The 23,507-nt window shown below is 51.0% G+C and overlaps 1 protein-coding gene across 1 annotated transcript in view; it reads right to left on the bottom strand.

Moving 5' to 3' along the window:
• LOC123993217 (unconventional myosin-X-like) overlaps nucleotides 1-23,507 on the bottom strand; it is a 249,611-nt gene that overhangs the window by 145,061 nt on the left and 81,043 nt on the right. The window contains 5 exon segments of the mRNA XM_046295154.1: nucleotides 691-757; nucleotides 4,227-4,327; nucleotides 4,436-4,582; nucleotides 20,645-20,763; nucleotides 21,257-21,386. Of these exon segments, the coding sequence (XP_046151110.1) occupies nucleotides 691-757; nucleotides 4,227-4,327; nucleotides 4,436-4,582; nucleotides 20,645-20,763; nucleotides 21,257-21,386 (564 nt within the window).

Genomic DNA, 23,507 nt, shown 5'->3' on the forward strand with positions numbered 1-23,507 from the left:
AAATGTGCATGTGTCTGCTCAAACGGTCAGAAACAGACTCCATGAGGGTGGTGTGAGGGCCCGACGTCCACAGGTGGGGGTTGTACTTACAGCCCAACAACGTGCAGGACGTTTGGCATTTGCCAGAGAACACCAAGATTGGCAAATTTGACATACCCCGAGCGACTTACAGCTGTAATCGCAGCAAAAGGTGGCGCTACAAAGTATTAACTTAAGGGGGCTGAATAATTCTGCACGACCAATTTTTCAGTTTTTGATTTGTTAAAAAAGTTTGAAATAACCAATAAATGTCGTTCCACTTCATGATTGTGTCCCACTTGTTGTTGATTCTTCACAAAAAAATACAGTTTTATATCTTTATGTTTGAAGCCTGAAATGTGGCAAAAGGTCGCAAAGTTCAAGGGGGCCGAATACTTTCGCAAGGCACTGTACATACACACATACATATATATTTCTTTGTGGATTTTGATGCGTGCTCAGGTTTATTGGTTTGCTGGAAAGATCAGCTTTCAATCACGTTTCAGATTCCTGGCAGAGGGAACCAGGTTTAAATGTCCTGCTACTGGGCTCCCAGGCTCCCGGAGCGGCACAGCGGTAGAAGGCACTGCGGCTGTATTTTCATGTCTTCGCCTCGGACTCCACTGTGTCAAGGTCCTCATGTAGTCTGGCGTTGGTTACACTGTTACCTACCTTCTCTATGAGGTCCAGACACTCTGCATTATCCATCCAGTCTATGGCTTCCCACTGGATCCCCTCTCTGAGGAAACCACACACACAGACAGACAGAGAGTAAGGCAGACACAATGGCTGTATTGTCCATTGATGTGATGAAATGAGCTGTGACGAGGCTGCTGGCTAGATGCTGGTAGGTCTGTTAATAGAACATAACTGTCGTCCCATTGTAAACAGCTGGCAGCCCAGACCCCAACCCCCAGCTAGGACCCAACGTGGTGCCTTCTCTCTGGCAGTGCTTCCCAGACCCCAACTCCCAGCTAGGACCCAACATGGTGCCCTCTCTCTGGCAGTGCTGCTCAGACCCCAACCCCCAGCTAGGACCCAACGTGGTGCCCTCTCTCTCTCTCCATTAGCTGCCCAGACCCCAACCCCCAGCTAGGACCCAACGTGGTGCCCTCTCTCTGGCAGTGCTTCCCAGACCCCAACCCCCAGCTAGGACCCAACGTGGTGCCCTCTCTCTGGCAGTGCTTCCCAGACCCCAACCCCCAGCTAGGACCCAATGTGGTGCCCTCTCTCTCTCCATTAGCTGCCCAGACCCCAACCCCCAGCTAGGACCCAACGTGGTGCCCTCTCTCTCTCCATTAGCTGCCCAGACCCCAACCCCCAGCTAGGACCCAACGTGGTGCCCTCTCTCTGGCAGTGCTGCCCAGACCCCAACCCCAGCTAGGACCCAATGTGGTGCCCTCTCTCTGGCAGTGCTGCTCAGACCCCAACCCCCAGCTAGGACCCAACGTGGTGCCCTCTCTCTGGCAGTGCTTCCCAGACCCCAACCCCCAGCTAGGACCCAACGTGGTGCCCTCTCTCTGGCAGTGCTTCCCAGACCCCAACCCCCAGCTAGGACCCAACGTGGTGCCCTCTCTCTGGCAGTGCTTCCCAGACCCCAACCGCCAGCTAGGACCCAATGTGGTGCCCTCTCTCTCTCCATTAGCTGCCCAGACCCCAACCCCCAGCTAGGACCCAACGTGGTGCCCTCTCTCTCTCCATTAGCTGCCCAGACCCCAACCCCCAGCTAGGACCCAACGTGGTGCCCTCTCTCTGGCAGTGCTGCTCAGACCCCAACCCCCAGCTAGGACCCAACGTGGTGCCCTCTCTCTCTCCATTAGCTGCCCAGACCCCAACCCCCAGCTAGGACCCAACGTGGTGCCCTCTCTCTGGCAGTGCTGCTCAGACCCCAACCCCCAGCTAGGACCCAACGTGGTGCCCTCTATCTCTCCATTAGTGCTGCCCAGACCCCAACCCCAGCTAGGACCCAACGTGGTGCCCTCTCTCTGGCAGTGCTGCCCAGACCCCAACCCCCAGCTAGGACCCAACGTGGTGCCCAACCCCCTCTGGCAGTGCTGCCCAGACCCCAACCCCAGCTAGGACCCAACGTGGTGCCCTCTCTCTGGCAGTGCTGCCCAGACCCCAACCCCCAGCTAGGACCCAACGTGGTGCCCTCTCTCTCTCCATTAGCTGCCCAGACCCCAACCCCCAGCTAGGACCCAACGTGGTGCCCTCTCTCTCTCCATTAGCTGCCCAGACCCCAACCCCCAGCTAGGACCCAACGTGGTGCCCTCTCTCTGGCAGTGCTGCTCAGACCCCAACCCCCAGCTAGGACCCAACGTGGTGCCCCCTCTCTGGCAGTGCTGCCCAGACCCCAACCCCCAGCTAGGACGCAACGTGGTGCCCTTCTCTGGCAGTGCTGCCCAGACCCCAACCCCCAGCTAGGACCCAACGTGGTGCCTTTCTCTGGCAGTGCTGCCCAGACCCCACGTGGTGCCCTCTCTCTGGCAGTGCTGCCCAGACCCCAAGCGTAGGGTGCCCCTCTCTCTGGCAAGCCCTCTCTCTGGCTGCTCAGACCCCAACCCCCAGCTAGGACCCAACGTGGTGCCCTCTCTCTGGCAGTGCTGCCCAGACCCCAACCCCCAGCTAGGACCCAACGTGATGCCCTCTCTCTGGCAGTGCTTCCCAGACCCCAACGTGGTGCCCTCTCTCTGGCAGTGCTGCTCAGACCCCAACCCCCAGCTAGGACCCAACGTGGTGCCCTCTCTCTCTCCATTAGCTGCCCAGACCCCAACCCCCAGCTAGGACCCAACGTGGTGCCCTCTCTCTCTCCATTAGCTGCCCAGACCCCAACCCCCAGCTAGGACCCAATGTGGTGCCCTCTCTCTGGCAGTGCTTCCCAGACCCCAACCCCCAGCTAGGACCCAACGTGGTGCCCTCGCTCTGGCAGTGCTGCTCAGACCCCAACCCCCAGCTAGGACCCAACGTGGTGCCCTCTCTCTGGCAGTGCTGCCCAGACCCCAACCTCCAGCTAGGACCCAACGTGGTGCCCTCTCTCTCTCCATTAGCTGCCCAGACCCCAACCCCCAGCTAGGACCCAACGTGGTGCCCTCTCTCTATCCATTAGCTGCCCAGACCCCAACCCCCAGCTAGGACCCAACGTGGTGCCCTCTCTCTGGCAGTGCTGCCCAGACCCCAACCCCCAGCTAGGACCCAACGTGGTGCCCTCTCTCTGGCAGTGCTGCTCAGACCCCAACCCCCAGCTAGGACCCAACGTGGTGCCCTCTCTCTGGCAGTGCTGCCCAGACCACAACCCCCAGCTAGGACCCAACGTGGTGCCCTCTCTCTGGCAGTGCTTCCCAGACCCCAACGTGGTGCCCTCTCTCTGGCAGTGCTTCCCAGACCCCAACCCCCAGCTAGGACCCAACGTGATGCCCTCTCTCTCTCCATTAGCTGCCCAGACCCCAACCCCAGCTAGGACCCAACGTGGTGCCCTTTCTCTGGCAGTGCTGCCCAGACCCCAACGTGGTGCCCTCTCTCTGGCAGTGCTTCCCAGACCCCAACCCCCAGCTAGGACCCAACGTGGTGCCCTCTCTCTGGCAGTGCTGCCCAGACCCCAACCCCCAGCTAGGACCCAACGTGGTGCCCTCTCTCTGGCAGTGCTGCTCAGACCCCAACCCCCAGCTAGGACCCAACGTGGTGCCCTCTCTCTGGCAGTGCTGCACAGACCTCAACCCCCAGCTAGGACCCAACGTGGTGCCCTCTCTCTGGCAGTGCTGCCCAGACCCCAACCACCAGCTAGGACCCAACGTGGTGCCCTCTCTCTGGCAGTGCTGCTCAGACCCCAACCCCAGCTAGGACCCAACGTGGTGCCCTCTCTCTGGCAGTGCTGCCCAGACCCCAACCCCCAGCTAGGACCCAACATGGTGCCCTCTCTCTGGCAGTGCTGCCCAGACCACTGTTGTAGTCCAGCTGTCCCATTAACAGACCTGTTGTGGTCTAGCTGTCCCATTAACAGACCTGTTGTGGTCCAGCTGTCCCATTAACAGACCTGTTGTAGTCCAGCTGTCCCATTAACAGACCTCCAGCTGTCCCATTAACAGACCTGTTGTAGTCCAGCTGTCCCATTAACAGACCTGTTGTAGTCCAGCTGTCCCATTAACAGACCTGTTGTAGTCCAGCTGTCCCATTAACAGACCTGTTGTAGTCCAGCTGTCCCATTAACAGACCTGTTGTAGTCCAGCTGTTCCAGGGAGAAGATGTGTTTGTTGAAGTATTCCTGGAGCTTCTCGTTGGCGTAGTTGATGTTGAACTGTTCAAACCTGTTCACCTGCAGGAGGAGAGGGGACAGAAATATATACTATAACAATATGCTAACTTAACTACCAACTACAATGGACTCAGTGCCAACTACAAAGAAGGAAAAACATAAATGTACCTCAAAATTCTCGAAGCCGAAGATGTCGAGGATACCGATGGACTTGAAGTTGTCCTTCCCTCTGACCTTCTGGTTGATCCGTGTGATGATCCAGGAGAAAGACTGGGCGTACAACGCCATGGCAACAGAGTCCCGAGAGCACACCGCCTGTCAGTCAAATCAAACAGGGTGAACAAAATAATATACAGACCAATCAGAGGAGTAGGAATGTGTTCTAAATGGTCTCGACTCTGGTCAACAGTACAGCACAGTGTAAGGGAGCCATTTGAGATGCAACGTAGGTTTCTGAAGGTTAAGGCAATAGTGAACCATAACAGGGATAGAGCACATCCCTGCCTTGTTCCACATACTCTGGGAATATATTTCTGGAGATTACTGAAGCTAAAATTGATTAATACAGCAATAATGATTAGTTAGAAACACCTTCAGACCAAAAACACTGAAATCTGTCCGACAACTTTTTCAGAATTTAAAGAAAATAAAAGGGCTGTGATGTAACACCCACAGTCATTATAAATGGCTGTGATGCAACACCCACAGTCGTTATAAATGGCTGTGATGCAACACCCACAGTCGTTATAAAGGGCTGTGATGCAACACCCACAGTCGTTATAAATGGCTGTGATGCAACACCCACAGTCGTTATAAATGGCTGTACCCACTGAATGTGTGTGTAAATACAGGTTGAAAGACAGACTGGTCTGTCTGTGTGATCCAAGGAAACAGAAAAGGGTCATTATCTCCTTATCTAGGAGTTTACATCAGATTTACAGTGTCTGTTGTGATGAGAAACCTTTTAATACAGCTGAGGTGTTCTGAACCTGGCCCGCCAACGCGACCAACCTTCCAACGCGACCAACCTTCCAACGCGACCAACCTTCCAACGCGACCAACCTTCCAACGCGACCAACCTTCCAACGCGACCAACCTTCCAACGCGACCAACCTTCCAAAGCGACTTGGAATGTTACTTATTGTGTATCTATTATTTATTGTATAATTATTTCTACATGTTCTTTATTTTTCTTAGATTGAGTTGTAGTAAGCTTCCTACAGGAAGTGTGTGTGGTCCCTCAACAGGCTGGAAGAACAGTACTGTCTGGTGTTTCAGGAGCACAATGGCTAGTGGCCTTGTCTGAGCCAGAACGGCTCCTGTTTCTGTGGCCTGAGGCAGCTTGATGTACAAGTAAACTCCTGGACAGGATGCTAGTCTATTGCAGGGCCACAATGCTCGAGGACAATCATTAACCTGTGGGAGCAGCAGCCATGTTGAATAGAGAATAGAGCTGGACTGGTGGCTCCAGGAACTTTGTCAGAGAGCAGAAGAATGGCTGTTTGTCCAGGTTATGACCAGGGATATGGGTTAGACGTTAGGATGGCTGTTTGTCCAGGTTATGACCAGGGATATGGGTTAGACGTTAGGATGGCTGTTTGTCCAGGTTATGACCAGGGATATGGGTTAGGATGGCTGTTGGTTCAGGTTATGACCAGGGATATGGGTTAGGATAGCTGTTGGTTCAGGTTATGACCGGGGATATGGGTTAGACGTTAGGATGGCTGTTTGTCCAGGTTATGACCAGGGATATGGGTTAGACGTCAGAATGGCTGTTTGTGCAGGTTATGACCAGGGATATGGGTTAGGATGGCTGTTTGTCCAGGTTATGACCAGGGATATGGGTTAGGATGGCTGTTTGTCCAGGTTATGACCAGGGATATGGGTTAGGATGGCTGTTTGTCCAGGTTATGACCAGGGATATGGGTTAGGATGGCTGTTTGTCCAGGTTATGACCAGGGATATGGGTTAGACGTCAGGATGGCTGTTTGTCCAGGTTATGACCAGAGATATGGGTTAGGATGGCTGTTTGTCCAGGTTATGACCAGGGATATGGGTTAGGATGGCTGTTTGTTCAGGTTATTGTCTGAGCCAGAACGGCTCCTGTTTCTGTGGCCTGAGGCAGCTTGATGTACAAGTAAACTCCTGGACAGGATGCTAGTCTATTGCAGGGCCACAATGCTCGAGGACAATCATTAACCTGTGGGAGCAGCAGCCATGTTGAATAGAGAATAGAGCTGGACTGGTGGCTCCAGGAACTTTGTCAGAGAGCAGAAGAATGGCTGTTTGTCCAGGTTATGACCAGGGATATGGGTTAGACGTTAGGATGGCTGTTTGTCCAGGTTATGACCAGGGATATGGGTTAGGATGGCTGTTGGTTCAGGTTATGACCAGGGATATGGGTTAGGATAGCTGTTGGTTCAGGTTATGACCGGGGATATGGGTTAGACGTTAGGATGGCTGTTTGTCCAGGTTATGACCAGGGATATGGGTTAGACGTTAGGATGGCTGTTTGTTCAGGTTATGACCGGGGATATGGGTTAGGATGGCTGTTTGTCCAGGTTATGACCAGGGATATGGGTTAGACATTAGGATGGCTGTTTGTCCAGGTTATGACCAGGGATATGGGTTAGACATTAGGTTGGCTGTTTGTCCAGGTTATGACCAGAGATATGGGTTAGGATGGCTGTTTGTCCAGGTTATGACCAGGGATATGGGTTAGACGTCAGGATGGCTGTTTGTCCAGGTTATGACCAGGGATATGGGTTAGGATGGCTGTTTGTCCAGATTATGACCAGGGATATGGGTTAGGATGGCTGTTTGTCCAGGTTATGACCAGGGATATGGGTTAGACGTCAGGATGGCTGTTTGTCCAGGTTATGACCAGGGATATGGGTTAGGATGGCTGTTTGTCCAGATTATGACCGGGGATATGGGTTAGGATGGCTGTTTGTCCAGGTTATGACCAGGGATATGGGTTAGACATTAGGATGGCTGTTTGTCCAGGTTATGACCAGGGATATGGGTTAGACGTTAGGATGGCTGTTTGTTCAGGTTATGACCAGGGATATGGGTTAGACGTCAGGATGGCTGTTTGTCCAGGTTATGACCAGGGATATGGGTTAGACGTTAGGATGGCTGTTTGTCCAGGTTATGACCAGGGATATGGGTTAGGATGGCTGTTGGTTCAGGTTATGACCAGGGATATGGGTTAGGATAGCTGTTGGTTCAGGTTATGACCGGGGATATGGGTTAGACGTTAGGATGGCTGTTTGTCCAGGTTATGACCAGGGATATGGGTTAGACGTTAGGATGGCTGTTTGTCCAGGTTATGACCAGGGATATGGGTTAGACGTCAGAATGGCTGTTTGTGCAGGTTATGACCAGGGATATGGGTTAGGATGGCTGTTTGTCCAGGTTATGACCAGGGATATGGGGTTAGGATGGCTGTTTGTCCAGGTTATGACCAGGGATATGGGTTAGACATTAGGATGGCTGTTTGTCCAGGTTATGACCAGAGATATGGGTTAGGATGGCTGTTTGTCCAGGTTATGACCAGGGATATGGGTTAGACGTCAGGATGGCTGTTTGTCCAGGTTATGACCAGGGATATGGGTTAGGATGGCTGTTTGTCCAGATTATGACCAGGGATATGGGTTAGGATGGCTGTTTGTCCAGGTTATGACCAGGGATATGGGTTAGACGTCAGGATGGCTGTTTGTCCAGGTTATGACCAGGGATATGGGTTAGGATGGCTGTTTGTCCAGATTATGACCGGGGATATGGGTTAGGATGGCTGTTTGTCCAGGTTATGACCAGGGATATGGGTTAGACATTAGGATGGCTGTTTGTCCAGGTTATGACCAGGGATATGGGTTAGACGTTAGGATGGCTGTTTGTTCAGGTTATGACCAGGGATATGGGTTAGACGTTAGGATGGCTGTTTGTTCAGGTTATGACCAGGGATATGGGTTAGACGTCAGGATGGCTGTTTGTCCAGGTTATGACCAGGGATATGGGTTAGACGTTAGGATGGCTGTTTGTCCAGGTTATGACCAGGGATATGGGTTAGGATGGCTGTTGGTTCAGGTTATGACCAGGGATATGGGTTAGGATAGCTGTTGGTTCAGGTTATGACCGGGGATATGGGTTAGACGTTAGGATGGCTGTTTGTCCAGGTTATGACCAGGGATATGGGTTAGACGTTAGGATGGCTGTTTGTTCAGGTTATGACCGGGGATATGGGTTAGGATGGCTGTTTGTCCAGGTTATGACCAGGGATATGGGTTAGACATTAGGATGGCTGTTTGTCCAGGTTATGACCAGGGATATGGGTTAGACATTAGGTTGGCTGTTTGTCCAGGTTATGACCAGAGATATGGGTTAGGATGGCTGTTTGTCCAGGTTATGACCAGGGATATGGGTTAGACGTCAGGATGGCTGTTTGTCCAGGTTATGACCAGGGATATGGGTTAGGATGGCTGTTTGTCCAGATTATGACCAGGGATATGGGTTAGGATGGCTGTTTGTCCAGGTTATGACCAGGGATATGGGTTAGACGTCAGGATGGCTGTTTGTCCAGGTTATGACCAGGGATATGGGTTAGGATGGCTGTTTGTCCAGATTATGACCGGGGATATGGGTTAGGATGGCTGTTTGTCCAGGTTATGACCAGGGATATGGGTTAGACATTAGGATGGCTGTTTGTCCAGGTTATGACCAGGGATATGGCTGTTTGGGTTAGACCGTTAGGATGGCTGTTTGTTCAGGTTATGACCAGGGATATGGGTTAGACGTCCAGATTATGACCAGGATGGCTGTTGGTTCAGGTTATGACCAGGGATATGGGTTAGACGTTAGGATGGCTGTTTGTCCAGGTTATGACCAGGGATATGGGTTAGGATGGCTGGGATGGGTTTTCAGGTTATGACCAGGGATATGGGTTAGGATGGCTGTTTGTCCAGGTTATGACCAGGTATATGGGTTAGGATGGCTGTTTGTCCAGGTTATGACCAGGGATATGGGTTAGACGTTAGGATGGCTGTTTGTTCAGGTTATGACCAGGGTTAGACATCAGGATGGCTGTTTGTCCAGGTTATGACCAGGGATATGGGTTAGATATCAGGATGGCTGTTTGTCCAGGTTATGACCAGGGATATGGGTCAGGATGGCTGTTTGTCCAGGTTATAACCAGGGATATGGGTTAGGATGGCTGTTTGTTCAGGTTATGACCAGGGATATGGGTTAGACGTTAGGATGGCTGTTGGTTCAGGTTATGACCAGGGATATGGGTTAGGATGGCTGTTTGTCCAGGTTATGACCGGGGATATGGGTTAGACATTAGGATGGCTGTTTGTCCAGGTTATGACCAGGGATATGGGTTAGGATGGCTGTTTGTCCAGGTTATGACCGGGGATATGGGTCAGGATGGCTGTTTGTCCAGGTCATGACCAGGGTTAGATGTCAGGATGGCTGTTTGTCCAGGTTATGACCGGGGATATGGGTTAGACGTCAGGATGGCTGTTGGTCCAGGTTATGACCAGGGTTAGACGTTAGGATGGCTGTTGGTCCAGGTTATGACCAGGGATATGGGTTAGACGTTAGGATGGCTGTTTGTCCAGGTTATGACCAGGGATATGGGTTAGACGTTAGGATGGCTGTTTGTCCAGGTTATGACCAGGGTTATGGGTTAGGATGGCTGTTTGTCCAGGTTATGACCAGGGATATGGGTTAGACGTCAGAATGGCTGTTTGTCCAGGTTATGACCAGGGATATGGGTTAGGATGGCTGTTTGTCCAGGTTATGACCAGGGATATGGGTTAGGATGGCTGTTTGTCCAGGTTATGACCAGGGATATGGGTTAGGATGGCTGTTTGTCCAGGTTATGACCAGGGATATGGGTTAGGATGGCTGTTTGTCCAGGTTATGACCAGGGATATGGGTTAGGATGGCTGTTTGTCCAGGTTATGACCATGGCTGTTTGTCCAGGGACCAGGGATATGGGTTAGACGTCAGGATGGCTGTTTGTCCAGGTTATGACCAGGGATATGGGTTAGGATGGCTGTTTGTTCAGGTTATGACCGGGGATATGGGTTAGGATGGCTGTTGGTCCAGGTTATGACCAGGGATATGGGTTAGACGTCAGGATGGCTGTTGGTCCAGGTTATGACCAGGGATATGGGTTAGGATGGCTGTTTGTCCAGGTTATGACCAGGGATATGGGTTAGGATGGCTGTTGGTCCAGGTTATGACCAGGGATATGGGTTAGACGTGTCGGAGATGGCTACTCGGCCTTGTCTCAGGTTATGACCAGGGATGTGGGGGCTGTTGGCAAAGTGGGTGGGATGGCTGTGTTTCGGTCCAGGTTATGACCAGGGATATAGGGTCAGTTTGTTTATCTGGAGTACTTCTCCTGTCCTAGGATGGTAAATCTGTTGCGTCCAGGTTATGACCATGGGACTACCTGACATGATGGTGTCCCCAGTCCACCTGGCCATGCTGCTGCTCCAGTTTCACTGGCCTTATGACCATGGGACTACCTGACATGAGGACTCCTTGCTGTCCCCAGTCCACCTGGCCATGCTCCTGCTCCAGTTTCACTGTTCTGCCTTACTATTATTCAACCATGCTGGGAACATTTGAACATCTTGGGGTTATAATCTCCAGCACAGTAGGATGGCTGCTCTCTCTAATTCTCTCTTTCTTTTCTCTCTCGGAGGACCTTACCGTGACCAGGGATGATGGCTCCTTGCTGTCCCCAGTCCACCTGACTGTGCTGCTGCTCCAGTTTCAACTGTTCTGCCTTATTATTATTTGACCATGCTGGTCATTTATGAACATTTGAACATTGTTATAATCTCTACCCGGCACAGCCAGAAGAGGACTGGCCACCCCACATAGCCCGGTTCCTCTCAGGTTTCTTCCTAGGTTTTGGCCTTTCTAGGAGTTTTTCCTAGCCACCGTGCTTTTACACCTGCATTGTTTGCTGTTTGGGGTTTTTATGTACAGCACTTTGAGATATCAGCTGATGTACGAAGGGCTATATAAATAAATTTGATTTGATTTAGACGTTAGGATGGCTGTTTGTCCAGGTTATGACCAGGGATATGGGTTAGACGTTAGGATGGCTGTTTGTCCAGGTTATGACCAGGGATATGGGTTAGACGTTAGGATGGCTGTTTGTCCAGGTTATGACCAGGGATGGCTGTTTGTCCAGGTTATGGGGATATGGGGATGGCTGTTGGTTCAGGTTATGACCAGGGATATGGGTTTGATGGCTGTTGGTTCAGGTTATGACCAGGGATATGGGTTTCAGGATGGCTGTTGGTCCAGGTTATGACCAGGGATATGGGTTAGGATGGCTGTTTGTCCAGGTTATGACCAGGGATATGGGTTAGACGTCAGGATGGCTGTTTGTCCAGGTTATGACCAGGGATATGGGTTAGGATGGCTGTTTGTCCAGATTATGACCGGGGATATGGGTTAGGATGGCTGTTTGTCCAGGTTATGACTAGGGATATGGGTTAGACATTAGGATGGCTGTTTGTCCAGGTTATGACCAGGGATATGGGTTAGACGTTAGGATGGCTGTTTGTTCAGGTTATGACCAGTGATATGGGTTAGACGTCAGGATGGCTGTTTGTCCAGGTTATGACCAGGGATATGGGTTAGGATGGCTGTTTGTCCAGGTTATGACCAGGGATATGGGTTAGGATGGCTGTTTGTCCAGGTTATGACCAGGGATATGGGTTAGGATGGCTGTTTGTCCAGGTTATGACCAGGGATATGGGTTAGGATGGCTGTTTGTCCAGGTTATGACCAGGGATATGGGTTAGGATGGCTGTTTGTCCAGGTTATGACCAGGGATATGGGTTAGACGTCAGGATGGCTGTTTGTCCAGGTTATGACCAGAGATATGGGTTAGGATGGCTGTTTGTTCAGGTTATGACCGGGGATATGGGTTAGGATGGCTGTTGGTCCAGGTTATGACCAGGGATATGGGTTAGACGTCAGGATGGCTGTTGGTCCAGGTTATGACCAGGGATATGGGTTAGGATGGCTGTTTGTCCAGGTTATGACCAGGGATATGGGTTAGGATGGCTGTTGGTCCAGGTTATGACCAGGGATATGGGTTAGACGTTAGGATGGCTGTTTGTCCAGGTTATGACCAGGGATATGGGTTAGACGTTAGGATGGCTGTTTGTCCAGGTTATGACCAGGGATATGGGTTAGACGTTAGGATGGCTGTTGGTCCAGGTTATGACCAGGGATATGGGTTAGGATGGCTGTTGGTTCAGGTTATGACCAGGGATATGGGTTAGACGTCAGGATGGCTGTTGGTTCAGGTTATGACCAGGGATATGGGTTAGACGTCAGGATGGCTGTTGGTCCAGGTTATGACCAGGGATATGGGTTAGGATGGCTGTTTGTCCAGGTTATGACCAGGGATATGGGTTAGACGTCAGGATGGCTGTTTGTCCAGGTTATGACCAGGGATATGGGTTAGGATGGCTGTTTGTCCAGGTTATGACCAGGGATATGGGTTAGACGTCAGGATGGCTGTTTGTCCAGGTTATGACCAGGGATATGGGTTAGGATGGCTGTTTGTCCAGATTATGACCGGGGATATGGGTTAGGATGGCTGTTTGTCCAGGTTATGACTAGGGATATGGGTTAGACATTAGGATGGCTGTTTGTCCAGGTTATGACCAGGGATATGGGTTAGACGTTAGGATGGCTGTTTGTTCAGGTTATGACCAGTGATATGGGTTAGACGTCAGGATGGCTGTTGGTTCAGGTTATGACCAGGGATATGGGTTAGACGTTAGGATGGCTGTTTGTCCAGGTTATGACCGGGGATATGGGTTAGGATGGCTGATGGTTCAGGTTATGACCAGGGATATGGGTTAGGATGGCTGTTTGTCCAGGTTATGACCAGGGATATGGGTTAGGATGGCTGTTTGTCCAGGTTATGACCAGGTATATGGGTTAGGATGGCTGTTTGTCCAGGTTATGACCAGGGTTAGACATCAGGATGGCTGTTTGTCCAGGTTATGACCAGGTATATGGGTTAGACGTCAGGATGGCTGTTTGTCCAGGTTATGACCAGGGATATGGGTTAGACGTTAGGATGGCTGTTTGTCCAGGTTATGACCAGGGTTAGACATCAGGATGGCTGTTTGTCCAGGTTATGACCAGGGATATGGGTTAGATGTCAGGATGGCTGTTTGTCCAGGTTATGACCAGGGATATGGGTCAGGATGGCTGTTTGTCCAGGTTATAACCAGGGATATGGGTTAGGATGGCTGTTTGTTCAGGTTATGACCAGGGATATGGGTTAGACGTTAGGATGGCTGTTGGTTCAGGTTATGACCAGGGATATGGGTTAGGAAGGCTGTTTGTCCAGGTTATGACCGGGGATATGGGTTAGACATTAGGTTGGCTGTTTGTCCAGGTTATGACCAGGGATATGGGTTAGGATGGCTGTTTGTCCAGGTTATGACCGGGGATATGGGTCAGGATGGCTGTTTGTCCAGGTTATGACCAGGGTTAGATGTCAGGATGGCTGTTTGTCCAGGTTATGACCGGGGATATGGGTTAGACGTCAGGATGGCTGTTGGTCCAGGTTATGACCAGGGTTAGACGTTAGGATGGCTGTTGGTCCAGGTTATGACCAGGGATATGGGTTAGACGTTAGGATGGCTGTTTGTCCAGGTTATGACCAGGGATATGGGTTAGACGTTAGGATGGCTGTTTGTCCAGGTTATGACCAGGGATATGGGTTAGGATGGCTGTTTGTCCAGGTTATGACCAGGGATATGGGTTAGGATGGCTGTTTGTCCAGGTTATGACCAGGGATATGGGTTAGGATGGCTGTTTGTCCAGGTTATGACCAGGGATATGGGTTAGGATGGCTGTTTGTCCAGGTTATGACCAGGGATATGGGTTAGGATGGCTGTTTGTCCAGGTTATGACCAGGGATATGGGTTAGACGTCAGGATGGCTGTTTGTCCAGGTTATGACCAGGGATATGGGTTAGGATGGCTGTTTGTTCAGGTTATGACCGGGGATATGGGTTAGGATGGCTGTTGGTCCAGGTTATGACCAGGGATATGGGTTAGATGTCAGGATGGCTGTTGGTCCAGGTTATGACCAGGGATATGGGTTAGGATGGCTGTTTGTCCAGGTTATGACCAGGGATATGGGTCAGGATGGCTGTTGGTCCAGGTTATGACCAGGGATATGGGTCAGGATGGCTGTTGGTCCAGGTTATGACCAGGGATATGGGTTAGGATGGCTGTTTGTCCAGGTTATGACCAGGGATATGGGTTAGACGTTAGGATGGCTGTTTGTCCAGGTTATGACCAGGGATATGGGTTAGACGTTAGGATGGCTGTTTGTCCAGGTTATGACCAGGGATATGGGTTAGACGTTAGGATGGCTGTTGGTCCAGGTTATGACCAGGGATATGGGTTAGGATGGCTGTTGGTTCAGGTTATGACCAGGGATATGGGTTAGACGTCAGGATGGCTGTTGGTTCAGGTTATGACCAGGGATATGGGTTAGACGTCAGGATGGCTGTTGGTCCAGGTTATGACCAGGGATATGGGTTAGGATGGCTGTTTGTCCAGGTTAAGACCAGGGATATGGGTTAGACATTAGGATGGCTGTTTGTCCAGGTTATGACCAGGGATATGGGTTAGACGTTAGGATGGCTGTTTGTCCAGGTTATGACCAGGGATATGGGTTAGACGTTAGGATGGCTGTTTGTCCAGGTTATGACCAGGGATATGGGTTAGACGTTAGGATGGCTGTTGGTTCAGGTTATGACCAGGGATATGGGTTAGACGTTAGGATGGCTGTTTGTCCAGGTTATGACCAGGGATATGGGTTAGACGTTAGGATGGCTGTTGGTTCAGGTTATGACCAGGGATATGGGTTAGACGTTAGTATGGCTGTTGGTCCAGGTTATGACCAGGGATATGGGTTAGACGTTAGGATGGCTGTTTGTCCAGGTTATGACCAGGGATATGGGTTAGGATGGCTGTTTGTCCAGGTTATGACCAGGGATATGGGTTAGACGTCAGGATGGCTGTTTGTCCACGTTATGACCAGGGATATGGGTTAGGATGGCTGTTTGTTCAGGTTATGACCAGGGATATGGGTTAGGATGGCTGTTTGTCCAGGTTATGACCGGGGATATGGGTTAGGATGGCTGTTGGTCCAGGTTATGACCAGGGATATGGGTTAGGATGGCTGTTGGTTCAGGTTATGACCAGGGATATGGGTTAGACGTTAGGATGGCTGTTTGTCCAGGTTATGACCAGGGATATGGGTTAGGATGGCTGTTGGTTCAGGTTATGACCAGGGATATGGGTTAGACGTTAGGATGGCTGTTTGTCCAGGTTATGACCAGGGATATGGGTTAGGATGGCTGATGGTCCAGGTTATGACCGGGGATATGGGTTAGGATGGCTGTTTGTTCAGGTTATGACCAGGGATATGGGTTAGACGTTAGGACGGCTGTTTGTCCAGGTTATGACCAGGGATATGGGTTAGACGTTAGGATGGCTGTTTGTCCAGGTTATGACCAGGGATATGGGTTAGACGTTAGGATGGCTGTTTGTCCAGGTTATGACCAGGGATATGGGTTAGACATTAGGATGGCTGTTTGTCCAGGTTATGACCAGGGATATGGGTTAGACGTTAGGATGGCTGTTGGTTCAGGTTATGACCAGGGATATGGGTTAGGCTGGCTGTTGGTTCAGGTTATGACCAGGGATATGGGTTAGACGTTAGGCTGGCTGTTGGTTCAGGTTATGACCAGGGATATGGGTTAGGATGGCTGTTGGTTCAGGTTATGACCAGGGATATGGGTTCGACGTTAGGATGGCTGTTGGTCCAGGTTATGACCAGGGATATGGGTTAGGATGGCTGTTTGTCCAGGTTATGACCAGGGATATGGGTTAGACGTTTAGGATGGCTGTTTGTCCAGGTTATGACCAGGGTTAGACGTCAGGATGGCTGTTTGTCCAGGTTATGACCAGGGTTAGACGTCAGGATGGCTGTTTGTCCAGGTTATGACCAGGGTTAGACGTCAGGATGGCTGTTTGTCCAGGTTATGACCAGGGTTAGACGTCAGGATGGCTGTTTGTCCAGGTTATGACCAGGGTTAGACGTCAGGATGGCTGTTTGTCCAGGTTATGACCAGGGTTAGACGTCAGGATGGCTGTTTGTCCAGGTTATGACCAGGGTTAGACGTCAGGATGGCTGTTTGTCCAGGTTATGACCAGGGTTAGACGTCAGGATGGCTGTTTGTTCAGGTTATGACCAGGGTTAGACATTAGGATGGCTGTTTGTCCAGGTTATGACCAGGGTTAGACGTCAGGATGGCTGTTGGTCCAGGTTATGACCAGGGATATGGGTTAGACGTTAGGCTGGCTGTTGGTTCAGGTTATGACCAGGGATATGGGTTAGACGTTAGGATGGCTGTTTGTCCAGGTTATGACCAGGGATATGGGTTAGACATTAGGATGGCTGTTGGTTCAGGTTATGACCAGGGATATGGGTTAGGATGGCTGTTGGTTCAGGTTATGACCAGGGATATGGGTTAGGATGGCTGTTGGTCCAGGTTATGACCAGGGATATGGGTTAGGATGGCTGTTTGTTCAGGTTATGACCAGGGATATGGGTTAGGATGGCTGTTTGTCCAGGTTATGACCAGGGATATGGGTTAGGATGGCTGTTTGTTCAGGTTATGACCAGGGATATGGGTTAGGATGGCTGTTTGTCCAGGTTATGACCAGGGTTAGACGTCAGGATGGCTGTTTGTTCAGGTTATGACCAGGGATATGGGTTAGGATGGCTGTTTGTCCAGGTTATGACCAGGGATATGGGTTAGGATGGCTGTTTGTTCAGGTTATGACCAGGGATATGGGTTAGGATGGCTGTTTGTCCAGGTTATGACCAGGGTTAGACGTCAGGATGGCTGTTTGTTCAGGTTATGACCAGGGATATGGGTTAGGATGGCTGTTTGTCCAGGTTATGACCAGGGTTAGACGTCAGGATGGCTGTTTGTCCAGGTTATGACCAGGGTTAGACGTCAGGATGGCTGTTTGTCCAGGTTATGACCAGGGTTAGACGTCAGGATGGCTGTTTGTCCAGGTTATGACCAGGGTTAGACGTCAGGATGGCTGTTTGTCCAGGTTATGACCAGGGTTAGACGTCAGGATGGCTGTTTGTCCAGGTTATGACCAGGGTTAGACATTAGGATGGCTGTTTGTCCAGGTTATGACCAGGGTTAGACATTAGGATGGCTGTTTGTCTAGGTTATGACCAGGGTTAGACGTCAGGATGGCTGTTTGTCCAGGTTATGACCAGGGTTAGACATTAGGATGGCTGTTTGTCCAGGTTATGACCAGGGTTAGACGTCAGGATGGCTGTTGGTCCAGGTTATGACCAGGGATATGGGTTAGGATGGCTGTTGGTCCAGGTTATGACCAGGGATATGGGTTAGGATGGCTGTTGGTCCAGGTTATGACCAGGGATATGGGTTAGGATGGCTGTTGGTTCAGGTTATGACCAGGGATATGGGTTAGGATGGCTGTTGGTTCAGGTTATGACCAGGGATATGGGTCAGGATGGCTGTTTGTCCAGGTTATGACCAGGGATATGGGTTAGACGTTAGGATGGCTGATGGTTCAGGTTATGACCAGGGATATGGGTCAGGATGGCTGTTGGTTCAGGTTATGATCAGGGATATGGGTTAGGATGGCTGTTGGTTCAGGTTATGACCAGGGATATGGGTTAGGATGGCTGTTTGTCCAGGTTATGACCAGGGATATGGGTTAGGATGGCTGTTTGTCCAGGTTATGACCAGGGATATGGGTTAGATGTTAGGATGGCTGTTGGTTCAGGTTATGACCAGGGAAATGGGTTAGGATGGCTGTTGGTTCAGGTTATGACCAGGGTTAGACGTTAGGATGGCTGTTGGTTCAGGTTATGACCAGGGATATGGGTTAGACGTTAGGATGGCTGTTGGTTCAGGTTATGACCAGGGTTAGACGTCAGGGTGGCTGTTTGTCCAGGTTATGACCAGGGATATGGGTTAGACGTTAGGATGGCTGTTGGTTCAGGTTATGACCAGGGTTAGACGTCAGGATGGCTGTTGGTCCAGGTTATGACCAGGGTTGGTTGGTTGGCTAGTTGATTGTTTGGCTCTCTCGTTGGCTGATTGGTTGGTTGGTCGTCTGGCTGACAGGCAGGCAGAGGAGAGGAGAGGAGAGGAGAGGAGAGGAGAGGAGAGGAGAGGAGAGGAGAGGAGAGGAGAGGAGAGGAGAGGAGAGGAGAGGAGAGGAGAGGAGAGGAGAGGAGAGGAGAGGAGAGGAGAGGAGAGCGAGACACCTGGTCTGGAGTCTTTGTTTAAATCGTCGTGTGGCCATCACAATTCCCTGGGCAGCAGACTCACGTCCCAAGAATAACAGTTTCCCATAATTCAAACATCAGATGTTTAGATGTAAAAAAGACTGCAGATACAGCAATATATTTAATCTAAATCACTAAATACATTTATCACATATTCATCCAAATGAGATACTGTGGCTAGTTAAAGCCAACCTGGGGATAATAGTTCAGCTGTCCAATGTTGGTAACAGTTGTGTATTACACTGCCCCTAGAGTGGAAGAAGTGTTACTGCGCCCCAGTCTGTACCTCTATTGTGCTACTGACAGATCATTATCACTGGGGTTTATTGTATGAGGAATTTGGCACACAAAGGACAGGAAATGGTGCAAGTCACGCAAGGGATTTACAGTGAGAGAGAGAGAGGCATTGGGAGCACTAGATAACAGCAGGGCAGGTTAAATAAAGGTGAAATAAAAATAAAATAGATTGAGGCCACGGTGTGTTCTCAATGGGCAAATGAGAATAGTACTTCCCAGTTTTATTCCTTTTCAAAACAGATTCTCTCTCTTGAATTCGCCTCATGTCTAACAGCGGGACAAGGTGAGTGGCATGGAGATAACTAACTGTATCAAGCTGTGTCAGCTCAGACAGGGATGGGAAAGGTCGGGTCAGTGGGGCAGCAGGGCAGGGTAGCTGGGCAGGCTAGCAGGGCGTGACAATAGGGCAGGGTAGTAGGGCAGGGCACGGTAGCAGGGCAGGCTAGCAGGGCGTGACAATAGGGCATGGTAGTAGGGCAGGGCACGGTAGCAGGGCAGGCTAGCAGGGCGTGACAATAGGGCAGGGTAGTAGGGCAGGGCACGGTAGCAGGGCAGGCTAGCAGGGCGTGACAATAGGGCAGGGTAGTAGGGCAGGGCAGGGTAGCTGGACAGGCTAGCAGGGCGTGACAATAGGGCAGGGTAGTAGGGCAGGGCAGGGTAGCTGGGCAGACTAGCAGGGCGTGACAGTAGGGCAGGGTAGCAGGGCGTGACAGTAGGGCAGGGTAGCAGGGCGTGACAGTAGGGCAGGGTAGCAGGGCGTGACAGTAGGGCAGGGTGGCAGGGCGTGACAGTAGGGTAGGGTGGCAGGGCAGACTAGCAGGGCGTGACGGTAGGGCAGGGTAGCAGGGCGTGACGGTAGGGCAGGGTAGCAGGGCGTGACGGTAGGGCAGGGTAGCAGGGCGTGACGGTAGGGCAGGGTAGCAGGGCGTGACAGTAGGGCAGGGTAGCAGGGCGTGACAGTAGGGCAGGGTAGCAGGGCGTGACAGTAGGGCAGGGTAGCAGGGCGTGACAGTAGGGCAGGGTAGCAGGGCGTGACAGTAGGGCAGGGTAGCAGGGCGAGACAGTAGGGCAGGGTAGCAGGGCGAGACAGTAGGGCAGGGTAGCAGGGCGAGACAGTAGGGCAGGGTAGCAGGGCGAGACAGTAGGACAGGGTAGCAGGGCGAGACAGTAGGGCATCTTACCTGTTCCACAGTGAGGGGCTCTTACCTGTTCCACAGTGAGGGGCTCTTACCTGTTCCACAGTGAGGGGCTCTTACCTGTTCCACAGTGAGGGGCTCTTACCTGTTCCACAGTGAGGGGCTCTTACCTGTTCCACAGTGAGGGGCTCTTACCTGTTCCACAGTGAGGGGCTCTTACCTGTTCCACAGTGAGGGGATCTTACCTGTTCCACAGTGAGGGGCTCTTACCTGTTCCACAGTGAGGGGCTCTTACCTGTTCCACAGTGAGGGGCTCTTACCTGTTCCACAGTGAGGGGCTCTTACCTGTTCCACAGTGAGGGGCTCTTACCTGTTCCACAGTGAGGGGCTCTTACCTGTTCCACAGTGAGGGGCTCTTACCTGTTCCACAGTGAGGGGCTCTTACCTGTTCCACAGTGAGGGGTTCTTACCTGTTCCACAGTGAGGGGCTCTTACCTGTTCCACAGTGAGGGGTTCTTACCTGTTCCACAGTGAGGGGTGAACAGATCTCCTCTCCTCTCAGGGTCATGGACCTTTGGGTCAGAACCTCAGACAGCTGGAACGAGTCCAGGCCCAGCAGATCACTGACATTACTGACCACTGGAGAGAGAGACGGCCAGACGTCACCAGACTGAGCAGTTTGGACAGAATAATTAAGGAACGAAGAGGAGCTGATTGCTGTGTGGAATGTGTTGCGGTTTCAATCTTATTCCTGGTATTAATGCCACAGGCTGTTACTAGATCCAACATTATGACGTGTGGATGTGTTCCTGGTGATCAGGAAACGGGGTCAGATCAGGTAACAAAGGACCTCTAGAGCTTGTCACTGCGTGTTCGGCGTTCGCTCTTCACTGAAGCAACACTTCCTCAGGAGGGCCGGGGTGGGGAGAGGGTGAGGAGAGGGTGAGGAGAGAGTGAGGAGAGAGTGAGGAGAGAGTGAGGAGAGGGTGAGGAGAGGGTGAGGAGAGGGGAGAGAGAGAGGAGAGAGAGGAGAGGGTGAGGAGAGGGTGAGGAGAGGGTGAGGAGAGGGTGAGGAGAACCACCCTCCCTGTCAAGATCTGCATAGAACATGTAGAACAGGCTCTGTTCTCACCTCCATTAGAGGTGACCTGTGCTCCTCCTGCCATCATGAACTCTATGTTCCCCATCAGGAGAACAGCAGACAGCAGCTTGAAGACGTCACGTATCTCCTCCTCACTGAACTGCATCACCTTTAGAGCCTCCTGGTAGTAGCAGAGACAGAGACTGGTTGAGAGACCTACTAGACACAGACTGGTTGAGAGACCTACTGGACACAGACTGGTTGAGAGACCTACTAGACACAGACTGGTTGAGAGACCTACTAGACACAGACTGGTTGAGAGACCTACTAGACACAGACTGGTTGAGAGACCTACTAGACACAGACTAGTTGAGAGACCTACTAGACACAGACTGGTTGAGAGACCTACTAGACACAGACTGGTTGAGAGACCTACTGAACACAGACTGGTTGAGAGACCTACTGAACACAGACTGGTTGAGAGACCTACTGAACACAGACTGGTTGAGAGACCTACTAGGCACAGACTACATGGAGAGGGGACCTGATCCTAGATCATAATGAATCAGACCACATGGAGAGAGGGGACCTGATCCTAGATCATAATGAAACAGACCACATTGAGAGAGGGGACCTGATCCTAGATCCTAGACCCTATCCGGGGGACCCTACGGAGCTGTGAGGGGAACGGCACCTCAGTACCTCCAGGCTCTGATCAGGCCCTACACCCAAACAAGGGCACTGCGTTCATCCACCTCTGGCCTGCTCGCCTCCCTACCACTGAGGAAGTACAGCTCCCGCTCAGCCCAGTCAAAACTGTTCGCTGCCCTGGCCCCCCAATGGTGGAACAAACTCCCTCACGACGCCAGGACAGCGGAGTCAATCACCACCTTCCGGAGACACCTGAAACCCCACCTCTTTAAGGAATACCTAGGATAGGTTAAGTAATCCCTCTCACCCCACCCCCCCTAAGTTTTAGATGCACTATTGTTAAGTGACTGTCCCACTGGATGTCATAAGGTGAATGCACCAATTTGTAAGTCGCTCTGGATAAGAGCGTCTGCTAAATGACTTAAATGTAATGTAAATGTAGATCATAATGAATCAGACCACATGGAGAGGAGGGACCTGATCCTAGATCATAATGAATCAGACCACATGGAGAGGGACCTGATCCTAGATCATAATGAATCAGACCACATGGAGAGGGACCTGATCCTAGATCATAATGAATCAGACCACATGGAGAGGGACCTGATCCTAGATCATAATGAATCAGACCACATGGAGAGAGGGGACCTGATCCTAGATCATAATGAATCAGACCACATGGAGAGAGGACCTGATCCTAGATCATAATGAATCAGACCACATGGAGAGGGGACCTGATCCTAGATCATAATATATCAGATTACATGAAGAGGGACCTGATCCTAGATCATAATGAATCAGACCACATGGAGAGAGGGGACCTGAAACCTAGATCATAATGAATCAGACCACATGGAGAGGAGGGACCTGATCCTAGATCATAATGAATCAGATTACATGGCCGGGAGACCCTATCCTAGATCATAATGAATCAGACCACATGGAGAGAGGGGACCTGATCCTAGATCATAATGAATCAGATCACATGGAGAGGGGACCTGATCCTAGATCATAATGAAACAGACCACATGGAGAGAGGGGACCTGATCCTAGATCATAATGAATCAGACCACATGGAGAGGGACCTGATCCTAGATCATAATGAAACAGACCACATGGAGAGGGGACCTGATCCTAGATCATAATAAATCAGATTACATGGAGAGAGGGGACCTGATCCTAGATCATAATGAATCAGACCACATGGAGAGGGGACCTGATCCTAGATCATAATGAAACAGACCACATGGAGAGAGGGGACCTGATCCTAGATCATAATGAAACAGACCACATGGAGAGGAGGGACCTGATCCTAGATCATAATGAATCAGACCACATGGAGAGGAGGGACCTGATCCTAGATCATAATGAAACAGACCACATGGAGAGGAGGGACCTGAAACCTAGATCATAATGAATCAGATTACATGGACGGGGGACCCTATCCTAGATCATAATGAATCAGACCACATGGAGAGAGGGGACCTGATCCTAGATCATAATGAAACAGACCACATTGAGAGAGGGGTTCTGATCCTAGATCATAATAAATCAGATTACATGGAGAGAGGGGACCTGATCCTAGATCATAATGAATCAGACCACATGGAGAGGGGACCTGATCCTAGATCATAATGAATCAGACCACATG

This window comes from Oncorhynchus gorbuscha, linkage group LG01 (assembly GCF_021184085.1).
Source record: "Oncorhynchus gorbuscha isolate QuinsamMale2020 ecotype Even-year linkage group LG01, OgorEven_v1.0, whole genome shotgun sequence".
Lineage (NCBI taxonomy): Eukaryota > Metazoa > Chordata > Actinopteri > Salmoniformes > Salmonidae > Oncorhynchus > Oncorhynchus gorbuscha.